Source organism: Diabrotica virgifera, chromosome 2 (assembly GCF_917563875.1).
Source record: "Diabrotica virgifera virgifera chromosome 2, PGI_DIABVI_V3a".
Lineage (NCBI taxonomy): Eukaryota > Metazoa > Arthropoda > Insecta > Coleoptera > Chrysomelidae > Diabrotica > Diabrotica virgifera.
In genome coordinates this window covers 65,800,609-65,813,142 of record NC_065444.1, presented here as the reverse complement: position 1 = coordinate 65,813,142, position 12,534 = coordinate 65,800,609, and the positions used below count along the sequence as shown (strand labels likewise).

The window sequence follows — 12,534 nt, the reverse complement described above, 5'->3', positions numbered from 1 at the left end:
AATAATTGTTAACAATAGTAGTCTATACTAAAAATCATTTGAACATAAATAGAGTTTATTATGTCAAACTACTACAATCCTACAGGGTGTGAATATTGCTACGAAATTAATAAGAAAACGTAATTATCTTTTAACCGACCCTGTATAATCTTACAAAACTTTATATTTGAAGAAAGAAGAAATCGAGGAGAATCCAAAAATGTAATAATATACAGGGTGTCCCATTAAAAAAAACGAAGTTATAAGCAACTTCCGGTATAACCGGAAGTACCAAATAGATGAAAATATTTTCATTCAATAGATCAGTCTTCAAAACCCCCTTATTCCAATTTTCATAATTCAGTTGTCTTTAGTTCTCGAGATATTTCTAATAGGCCCTTTATCTGCCTCACCCTATATAGAGAATGAAGAACTGGAGAAACTGAATTGTGATAATATTATATAGCAGTTTGCGAATGCCAAGTCAAGAAAAAAAGTGATCTAATTTTTGTCTCTATGTATTTTTTAGAATATGTTTTTTTGTTTGTCATGTGTTGTTTTGTGGAACTTTCTGTTTTTTATTTATGTTTTAAATGTATTTTTTGGATTATTTTTTACATTTGCTATTCTTCTTGCTTGTTTAAAAAAAATATTTTATGGATTTTACAAGAAATTTTTATAGTTAATGCATGTGTTTTCTTGTTAAAAAACTGACAACGAATAGCAATGAAGGGGGCCCCTAACCTCCAGCGCCCAGGGCCCGAAGTTAGGTTAAACCGGCACTGTCAACTAAGCAATGAATTCGCAATAAGAAACTCGTGGAGTATGACATTCAAATAATTTTTTCGATATAAGATTCACCCTGTACAATTAATAGTAATCTCCTTCACAAAGATAAAGATAAAATAACCCACAACAAACATTAAAACGTACTGAAAAAGTAGTTGATCCTACAGTTATCAAAGCTACCTACAGGCTAATGAAGACACGCGATACGTCTGTCGTGCAGACAACGATTTTCGATTCATGCACGTTTTTGTGGCTTCTCGAAAACATTTCACGTCTACCTTAGTTGATGTGTTAGTTCATAGTGCAAAGTGTATGTAAACAATGGCGGATCCGACCATTCAGACGTTTTGTTGCCATCACGGTAATGGCACCGATATGGCTATTGCCATCATGGAAGAATTTGATACAAACGCGTACAATGGTGTTTGTATAATGTCATCGACTTTAGGAATACTTGGAGCTCTTTATCAGGTACCCTTTTAACAATGTCCATGGTTAACTTTTCTGTATGATTTTTCTGTAAACGGATAACGGAAAACTTTCTTGTAAGTGCTAGATAACATTTTTGAACATTTTAGTGCAAATACGATTAGGAATGCAGAGAGTTTAATACACTGATATCATATATACTGCTGGCCACAAAACCTGGCTATACTTATAAAAAAAAATTACTATAGTTCTTTTACTTCTTCTTCTTCGTCTAGCCATTCACGTCCACATCTGAACATAAGCCTCTTCAAGTCTTCCTTTCCATTGTTTTTTGTCATACGCTACTTTTGTAGCCAATTTTTCCCGGCAGTCCGTTTCGGATCATCTGTCCATCTCATAGGAGGTCTGCCTCTAGGTCTTTTGTGTTGGTATGGTCTCTAGTTTAGAATTGTTTTGTGACATTTGTTTAGATCGCTCCTAGCTACATGTCCAGCGTATTCCCATTTCAATTTTAAAGATTTTTGTACCACATTGGTGACTTTGGTTTTCTGTCTTATCCATGTGTTTGTTTTCCTGTCCTTAAGTGATATGCCAAGCATTGCTCTTTCCATCGCGCGTTGAGTGACTCTGAGTATGTTCAATGTTCATATTCTTTTTTGTGATTGTACATGTTTGTGCCCCAAATGGTAATATCGGAATAATGCATGCATCAAAAACTTTAGATCTAAGATGTAGTTCAATTTGCTGATTTCTGAGTATATAGTTCAGTTTTCCGAATGCTGCCCATGCTAACTTTCTTCTTATTTTTATTTCTTCCGTTTGAATTTCCCTATTTAGTATTATTTTTTGTCCCAAGTATACAGAGTTGTGATAAAGTATGGAACCAAGCAAATATATTTGAAACGAAAAGAACAATATTTATGAAACTTTGCATGCAAGTACAGTGACGCAAAAGGCAACTGATACCATATTTTTTTGTTACTACTCAACTTCCGGTTTCACCAGAAATACCCTTAACTTATTTACTTTAAATGGGACATCCTGTATATTTTTTCAGATTTTAAAAGAACTTGTTATTTTTAATTCATACATAACAAGTTTGGAAGAAAAAACTATTAAAACAAGAAATAAATCTCTTTACAGTTAAAAAATAGGTTAATTTATTTACGTTAGACCAATGATATTGAAAATGTTTGCTGTTCACCTCCTGACAAAGTGCAAGCCGATAAATAAATTCGTGAGTCACTTTTGCAAGATTTCTCCGCGTATTCACATTCATCAATTATTCTTTGTCTCAAATCCTGCAAGCATGTTGGTCGCCTAACGTAAACACGTGATTTTAGATAACCCTAAAGAAGAAAAATCTAACGGGTTGAGGTCCGGAGAACGAGCGGGCCATTCTATGAATCCTCTACTCCAATCCATCGATTTGGAAAATTCACTTCCAAAAAATGAAAATTCACCATAACCGATATAATTAATATTACAATACGATCTATTTCACTTAAATGAACTATTTTTAATACAACTTATTTCTGTCAATTAGTTCAGTAACCGTTTTACCTACTATACTAAATTCAAATGAAATAAGTCATGCAGTGCATGTAAACAACAATTTTAGTCTACAGTATAGATGTTACTCGTTTATTTCCTACTACGTTGTATTAATACAAAAAAATATCTAGACACTTTTTAACAAATTTTTTCTACCAAATTTGGTATGTATGAATTAAAAATAACAAGTTCTTTTAAAATCCGCAAAAATATACAAGGTGTCCTATTTAAATTAAATAAGTTAAGGGTATTTCCGGTGAAACCGGAAGTGGCGTAGTAACAAAAAATATAGCAACATATGCCTTTTGTGTCACTGTACCTGCATGCAAAGTTTTATAAATATTGTTCTTTTCGTTTCAAAGATATTTGCTTGGTTCCATACTTTATCCCAACCCAGTATATATTCTTCAACTTTTTCTATAACTTTGTCGTTTATTATTGTCACGGTTTCTTCGGAGTGTCATTTTTGTTTTGTTTAAATTAATTTTCAGCTCTATTTTAGAAGATTCGGTGTGTATATAGTTCTGAAAGCATGGTTTGCAGTTTTTGTAGGTCAGTAGCTATCAGGATTATGTCATCCGCAAATCATATATTACTGAGGTAGCGGCCATTGATGTTAATTCCCTTATATTTCCAATTTAGGTTTTTAAAAACGTCCTTCAAAACTAAGGTAAACAGTTTGGGTGATAGAGTGTCTCCCTGTTTGACTCCCCTGTTTAATGTACAGGATTCCTGTATTCATTTTCATTTAGGTAGTATGTAGCTGTAGCTTGGTTCATAGTTTATTTTATTAAGTTAATATATCTGCTGTCTATTTTACAATGTTGCATTGCGTTTATTACGACCGTGTGTTCTATGGTGTCGAAAGCTTTTTCGTAGTCTACAAATGCTATAAAAATTGGAAACTTGTATTCGTTACATTTTTCTGTTAAGATTTTTGTAGTTAACAGGTGATTGGAAGTTGAATATCCTTTTGCTTTTACTAAAGAGAACCAAATATAGATAGTTGAGGTACTTTCTATAGAGAATACGCCAAACAATCAACTTTTATTTTTGAAACATTCCTTACTTAAATATAATTAAACAGATACAACACATAGCCACAACTAAAGATGAATCTCCCACGATTTCGATCTTACTCATATAAAACAAAGTACTATACATGTCATCTTATCCCTTACTCTCTCCAACCTAGGCAGTTGCACAAACCGTGTTACGCCATATCATCATATGCCTGACTGTGTCTGCAATTCGCACTTTCTGTCGACCAGATTTTGGTCATGTGCCCTTGAGGCTACAGTGTGCTGTCAGGAGACCCCAGATGATTTCCAGATCATTCCTATTCAAATCTAGTAGATCCCTGAATCTCTTTTTCGAAGGTTCATGTATTCATGTCAAAGCATTCAAATGATTGAGACCCATTTGTTCCTAGTTACGTTTTATATGCTCCACCCAGTCCAATATTTTTCTTTTGACTGTACTTCTTGCTATGTCAACAAAAGGTTCTGGGCCTATGCGTGTTCCCTATTTATGTATCCTAGCAAGTAGGTCCGCTTTTTCATTCCTTTCAATACCAGTATGTCCAGGTTCCCAGAGTAAACTAACTTTGTTACTACTTTTTCTGATCCGAATCAATTTCTGAAGATGGCTCCAATATTTACATTCGACTCAAACCGCTTCGATCCAAGTGCCTTTAATGCCGTCTGGCTATCAGATATAAATTTTATAGATCTGATCTAGCCCTGCAGTTTTCTATAGCATAAATTTCCGCTTGGAGGATAGTAGTGTGATTACCTAGGCTTTCACTAAGGCGTAACCTTAGTTTCCCTCCGTATATCCCAGCTCCAATTCCTTTATATGTTTTAGAGACATATGTATAACACCATTGATCTGTCATTGATCGTCCCTTCTTGAAAGGAGAGTGGTAAACGGATTTTCGAATTAATATTTAAGTTGCATTGCGTCAGGTATTATATCCAACTCTGGGTAATTATCTCTTCAGATTTGGTCCCAGTATCCTTTTGCCCTGGTACTTGGTGTCTTGTCTGTCTTTTGTATGTTCCTACCTTCGTCTTCTTCTTCATCCATATTTGTAATGAAGGGAGATCAATTATTACCTCCATGAAGGCGGTTAGGGAAGTCGACATCACTCCGGTTATGATTAAGCATGCTAAAGCTTATTCAGCTTCTCTTTGGTGCTCTTTTGTTGGTTTTTAGACCACCATATTAGTGCCCATATGTAATCACAGGCCTGTCTATAGTAGTATACAGGGTGTTTCATTAATAATTGTCCATATAGTAACTGGGGAAACCTTAGCACAAAATACGAAGATTTAACCTAAAACACTTAAATAAAATGTGATTCCTTACTGAGTTACAGGGTGTTTTATCTAAAAAGTTAAAATCTATTTTTGCTCAGAATTTTAAAACTATTCGACGTATCCTTTTCATACTTGGCAGGAAGTATAGGTACTGTACAAACTACTAAATTATGTTAAAGAAACGTTTCTGCTATTACCAGAGGCGTACGACGGGGGAAAGTGAATGGTTGACCCTTTCCAAATTCTACGCCACTGGCGAAATTGCTATTTTAATTCAATTTTTGGATTCTCCAATACTTTCTATGAAAATAATATACTCTTCATTCGCAACGATAAAGTCATTACTTTTCGAGATCTTTGAAGTTTAAAATGAAACGACACGGTTATTTTGATTAATGTATTGTGTCGCTTCATTTTTAATTTCAAATATCTCGAAAACTAATCATTTTATCGTTACGAATGAAGGGTATATTATTTAAATAAAAATTATTGCAAAATCAAAAAATTACACTAAAATTGCAATTTTGTCAGTGGTGCAGAATTTGGGAAGGGTCAATCAGCCACTATCCCCTGTCGTACGCCTCTGGTAGTAGCTAGAAACGTTTATTTATCTTAATTTAGTAGGGTGTACAGTACCTACACTTTCCGCCAAGTATGATAAGGATGCGCCAAATAGTCTTAAAGTACTGGGTACAAATAATTTTTAAATTTTAATCATTATGAATCATATCATAAATTAATCAAAATAACTGTGCCGTTTCATATTTAACTTCAAATATCTCGAAAACTCATGACTTTATCGTTACCAATGAAGAGTATATTATTTACGTAGAAAGTATTAGAGAATATAAAAATGGCACTAAAATAGTAATTCCTCCAGTGGCGTAGAATTTGAGAAGGGTCAACCATTCACCATCCCCTGTCGTACGCCTCTGGTAGTAGCTAGAAACGTTTGTTTATCATTATTTAGTAGGATGTCTAGTAGTCGCACTTTCTGCCAATTATGAAAATGATACGTCGTATAGTTTTAAAATGCTGAGCAAAAATAGTTTTTAAATTTTTAGATAAAACACCCTGTAACTCAGTAAGGAACCACATTTTATTTAAGTGTTTTAGGTTAAATCTTCATATTTAGTGCTAAGGTTTCTCCAGTTACTATATGGACAATTATTAATGAAACACCCTGTATAGCAAGTACATTTGTTAATTTGGGTTTCATACCTCATGTTTTTCCACTATACTTTGACATGCCCAAAGAGAAAGCTTTGCTTTGGTGATCATCAAAGTGATGTTGCCTATGCGACCTAATGAAGTGGCTTTTTGTGGCTTCTCGAAAACATTTCATGTCTACATTAGTTGATCTGTTCGTTCATATAGTGCAAAGTGTATGTAAACAATGGCGGATCCGACCATTCAGACGTTTTGTTGCCATCACGGTAATGGCACCGATATGGCTATCGCCATCATGGAAGAGTTTGATACAAACGCGTACAATGGTGTTTGTATAATGTCATCGACTTTAGGAATACTTGAAGCTCTTTATCAGGTACCCTTTTAACAATGTCAATGTTTGACTTTTTTGTATGATTTTTCTGTAAACGGAAAATTTTCTTGTAAGTGCTAGATAATATTTTTGAACATTTTAGTGCAACTATTATTAGGAATGCAGAGTTTGATAAACTGATATCATATATACTACCGGCCATCCCGGCTATCACTTTTATTTTTGATAGAGATTCCTCAGTTAAATACAATTAAACACATACAACACAACACACATATAAAACTAAAGATGAATCTTCCACGATTTGCAGCTTATTCATATAAACAAAGTCCTATACAATGTATCCCTTATCATATCCAAACTAGGCAGTTGCACAGAACGTGTTTCGTCCTCCCATCATCAGCCTGACAGTATCTGTAATTCGCACTTCCTGTTAATCCGATTTTGGCCATGTGTTTCTTTAGGCGATAGTGTTCTGTCAGGAGACCCACGATGATTCTCTTCTTCTTAGCCTTCTGTCGTCCATTTTTGGACATAAGTCTCTCCCAACTCCTTTCATCGGTCTCTACCGTGCGCAACATACTTACAATTTGTTCCAGCTATTGTTTTTATGTCATCTATCCATTTCATCTGTGGTCTTCCTCTTGGTTGTCTACCTTTGTAAGGTCCCCAATATTGCTTGTGTCGTTGCAACGTTGGTCTTTTTGTGTAGCAGTGTCTAGCAGCAAGTATTGAGATTTTTGCGGTTCTTAAGTATCCAACTAAGTTTTCCAAATCCTGGCCATGTCAGTCTTAGTCTTCTAGTAATTTCACTTTGGTTTTCTTTGTCAATTTTCAGAATTTGGTCTAAATAGATAGTATATTCATAGAGTTGTTCTATATCACTGCCATTAATTTATAGTTTATACGTCTTGAGTTGTCTGTGTTTGTCATTGTCTTTGTTTTTGTCATATTTATGACGATGATATTCAGATCATTCCTATTTATATCTAGTACATCCCTGGGTCTCGTCTCCGAAGGTTCACGTATAAAAGCCTTCGAATGATTGAGACCCATTTATTCGTACCAGTAGTTACGTTTTATCTGCTTCACCCAGTCCGATATTGTTCTTTTGGCTGTTCCGATGCCAACCATAGGTTCTGGGTCTATGAATGTTTCTTTTACCCCTCACCTAGCATATGGATCCGCTTTTTCGTTCTCTTCAATACCAATATATCCAGGTACACAGAGTAAACTTACTTTGTTCCAATTCAGTTCCAATCTAACTTGGATCCAATCCACTTCGACTCAATGCCTTAAATGCCTTCTGACTATCAAATAAAATTTTGATCGATCTGTCCCTGCGTCCCTGCAATTCTCTATAGCATAAATTTTCTTTTGGAAGATAGTGAGATTACGTTTCATTAAGACTTACTTAGCCTTGGTTTTCCTCCATCCTCCGTATACCCCAACTCCAACGCCTTCATAGATTTTAGTCTGTATACCATCATTGATCTGCCATTATGAGATTCGTTTTATTCGAATCCCATTCGTCCCTTCTTGTAAAGAGGACGGTAAACGGTGTTTCAAAATTATATTTAGGTTACATTGCTCTGGGTGATTTTTGATTAGCTCTACAGATTTGGTTTCCCTGCTTCCTGACGTCTTATCCGCCTTCAGTATGCTCTTACCTTAGTCTCCTTATCCATCCATATATTTAATGGAGGGAGTCAAGAGTCAAGGATCACCTCCATGAAGGCGGTTGGGGTAGTCGATATCCCTCCTGTTATGAATAAGCTTATTCAGCTCCTTGTCGTTGAAGCATCCAGCTTCTCTGTGGTGGTCTTTTGTTGGCGTTTAGACCACCATATTAGTGAGCCATATACATATAATCATAGGTCTAATTATATAGACCTGAATCCCGTTTACCAAAAAAAGTTGATCAATAGCAAGCTGAAAATTTGATAATAGCTTAACGGTGTCTAGTCGGACAAACTTTGATGTATGGGAACACTGGAACAGGAGAAGTTTTAATTGTGGGACAGGTTAAAAATTTGGAATGTCATACTACGAAAACGTTCCATGTATTTTGTCAGACAGAACTTCTAATTGATTTGTTACCATTTCATTAAACTCTCATGCAAAAATCAGACTGGTGTTTATCGCCAACTGGGAATTTTAATGAGTGGAACACGAAGAACATGTCAAATGACAGGAATTATATTGGTGATAAATAGCAGTCTGATTTTTGCATGAGAGTTTAATGAAAGGGCAACAAATCAATTGGATGTTCTGTCCGACAACATACATGGAACGTTTTTGTAACCTGACGTTCCAAATTTTTAAACTGTTCCACAATTAAAACTTCCACTGTTCCAGTGTTCCCGTACATCAAAGTTTGTCCGACTAGACACCGTTAAGCTATGAACAAATTTTCAGCTTGCTATTAATTAACTTTTTTTGGTACGCGGGATCCAGGCCTAATAGTATTATATAGCCAGTACATTTGTTTGTGCTTGATACCCATATTTTACCACATATCATTCGACATATTCATAGGAAAAGTTGTGCTTTGTTGGTTATCAGAGTGATGTTATTAATTTGATGCTGCCCGTCTTCTACCATGTGATGTGAAGGTACAAATTTGGACATTTCTTTCATTCATATTAAGACCTTTCGGCACTTCCTAATCTTTCCAGAACTTTAAGATTAGAAGATCAGTCGCCGATGTATAATTATTTTGTACCAATTGTCGTTCTTCTGTCTCAAGGTTTACCTATCTTTCTATTATATGTTTTGATACTTAAGTTGAAATATTTTTTACTTTGATTTTATTATGAGTTCAGGTATTTCTTTTTCTATCTAATGTTCGGCATTTGTCTTTCCACATATCGTTGGTTTGCACTAAGATCTCCTTGGTAAGCGTCCATATTTAAGAGTTTGATGTGAGAACAGGTAGACACACTGATTGAAGAGCCTTGTTTTTAGATATTGAGAGTACTCATTTTATTACCATTTAATATATAAGACAGTTTACCAAGCTAGATTCCTTTTTAATTATTTCGGTTTGATTTTTTTTTATTGTGATTTGCCTTAATAATCCAGATATTTTAGTTTAAAATATTTATATTTTTTCAGATTTTGCCTCGGGAAGAATTTTCGAACAATCATAGGTGGTATTCATTTTCTGCTAAAAGAGGGCGAAAAATAATAGTATGGCTAGCAGTTGCTGATCTTTTGGCATCTTTAGGCAAGTAAGCAAAATGAATATTCATATCAGTATTACCTATTTGCTGTGATGGTACACGACAACCCTCACGGAATTTTCCTAATTTATTTGTTATAAGAATAAGGTCAATATTATAGTTGCAATTTGTATAATTTATTACGATAGTAGCAAAGTTCAAAGTATTCAACTCATTCGCAAGACTGCAAACACAGCACACGTCATTATTGAAATACGTATAGCATAACCATATATGGTAATACATATGGGCATTGTTTTTAATATAATAAGATATAAGTGGGAAGGTCGAGTACCTGAGACATTCATTGTTGTATCAGTGTGTTCGCTGAACTCTGCTGGCGCGTGGTCAGGGGATATAGTTACCGAGATATGGGTCACCTTGACCTATCCTAACTATAATGTCGGTCGACGTAGTTGTAACTGTACCTTTAACCTTGTAAGAATAAAGATATGTAGAAAGTTTAAGTTTGTTTGTTCGGGAGTGTCTTCGTCCAGCAACCCCCAACATCACATGGCGACCCTGCCTTAAGTTAAAGAATGGAGTTTTCTGGTTCGCATATAGATTGAGGTATGCAGCTCTACACGTAAGATGGGAAACAACCAGAATAAAGAAAAAGAGGAACAGATCTTCATAAACCAAGCAGGCAACAGCGGAGGTGTGACAGCTGAAACCGGCGAAAACGAGAAGCTATCAATCCCGGGAGTTTTGGGAATTGTATCGTTCAGCCTGGCCATAATCATCGTCGGATGGCTACTGTATCGACGATGGAAGAAGCAGCTTCGACGCCACATCCGACAGGAAGTATCTAAATCAATGGAGATGCTGAGGTTAGACGCCCAGAATCCAGGACCAAATGCATAGACACATGAACCCATATTCGTGAGTAATTTTTCTTTTTAATACAATACAGTTTAACTGCTTATGAAGTAAGTTTGATGACTATTTTTTTTTATTTTCATATTGAAATTTTGATTTTTTTTTTATTATATAATTACTCACTTACTTATTTACTGACACTTTAAATATTGACGGTTATCCAATATTATTGATCCTTTTATTTTACTTACATTTATGTTTTATTATATTATTTTATATGTTACATTTTGTTATATTTGATAAACTTAACGGCAATGATAAGCTTTACGAAGTAATTGAGACTTCGAGACACTAGGCCATATACTATTGAGTAACGTAGGCAGGCCAAGCCGAATTTATGTTCGAGGAAAGATTTCAACGTATTCTGGAAGATATAACTATATTAAATAGGAATCTCACAAAAGACACTATAGAACGAAGGAAAAATAAGCTAATCACAGATAAATGGGTGGAAAAACTCAGGACTATCACGGAACAGTTTAGGACGGTGCATAAAATATACAAAGGTGACAGCTGTAAGGCAGCAGAAGACAAATTCATTGCAGATATTATTGCAAAAATTGGAGAAAAGATCGGAAAAGTCCAAACAGAACTACGGAAAAGACAAGTTGAACATAACAACGACAAGATGGGAGAGAAATTCGAACTGAAAACAGCAGGGAACCTGATCCCTCACATAGGAAACACCGAAGAATCAATTAGAGCATTCATAGACGCAATTGAACTGTACGATGAATTTTTAGATGATGAAGGAAAACCGCAACTAACAAAGTACCTGTTGAAGGTGAAACTAACGCAAGCAGCAAAATTACGACTGAAGACCACTTACAACTCAAACGCGGCACTAATAACCGATATTAAAGAAAAGTTTCTAGTAAAACAATCTATCCCTGTTCTGTCAGCGGAGATCAACTCAGCGAAACAAGAGAATAGGTCAATAGAAAAATTTGGAAGAAGTTTAGAGGAGCTCATGGCTAAATTAACAATAGCACAAGCAGAGGGAAACAGAGATGCAGAAGAAGTGCTGGCCAAAGTAAACGAAAAAATTGCAATAAGCGTGTTTACTAACGGTTTAAAAAATGACAAGATAAAGACAATTTTGAAAGCCAAGAACTTTAGCACTTTAGCGGAAGCGATAACAAGCGCAAAGAACGAAGAATCGCTAACTCGAACGGAAACTGCAGGAATGTACCACATGAATAAAACATATAGAGGCGGAAGAAGAAATACAACAAACGGACACAAAAATAGTTTTGACAGGAGAAAAGAAGGTAACAAGACATATAATAATAGAAATACAAATGGAAACGAAGTAAGACAATATCATAACAGAGGTAGGTCTCAAAGAAACAGAGGAGCAGGACATGGTCATCGAGGGAGAAATAATAATTGGTCGCAAGGTAGAAACCCCAGCAACAGAAATTCACCAGGAGCATATTTCGCAACAGAGGAGCAGCCCCGCCAAGAGCAACCACACACAAGCACAATACAAGAAGTAGATTTTTTTCGTGGCCCATCAAATGGAGGCAGATAATTCCACAGCAAGTGGATTAAATTATATTAATGTTTATTACAGAGGAAAACGCAAAAAACTATTAATTGACACTGGCGCAACAGTCAGCGTTTTATTTGAAGAATGTTTAGATAAAAACTACACCGACATAAACAAAACCCGACGTATTAGCTTGCGAGGTGTTACCGGAAAAACTATATATACAAGGGGAACCTTATTGTGTGACCTTGAAATATTAGATAACTCAGAGAAGATAACGTTGACACAGGAATTTGCAGTTATGAAGAGTTTCACAAATAAAGTCGATGGGGTTATTGGTAGCGATTTTTTATACCAATATTT

General features: G+C 35.3%; 1 protein-coding gene across 1 annotated transcript in view; it reads left to right on the top strand.

Moving 5' to 3' along the window:
• The first annotated feature begins 898 nt into the window (after positions 1 to 898).
• The window catches only part of LOC114340296 (G-protein coupled receptor 143), a 30,414-nt gene continuing 18,778 nt past the window's right edge, over positions 899 to 12,534 (top strand). Inside the window, exons 1-2 of the mRNA XM_028291031.2 lie at positions 899 to 1,239; positions 9,694 to 9,805. Of these exons, the coding sequence (XP_028146832.1) occupies positions 1,090 to 1,239; positions 9,694 to 9,805 (262 nt within the window). The 5' untranslated portion in view covers positions 899 to 1,089. The remainder of the gene's footprint in view (positions 1,240 to 9,693; positions 9,806 to 12,534) is intronic.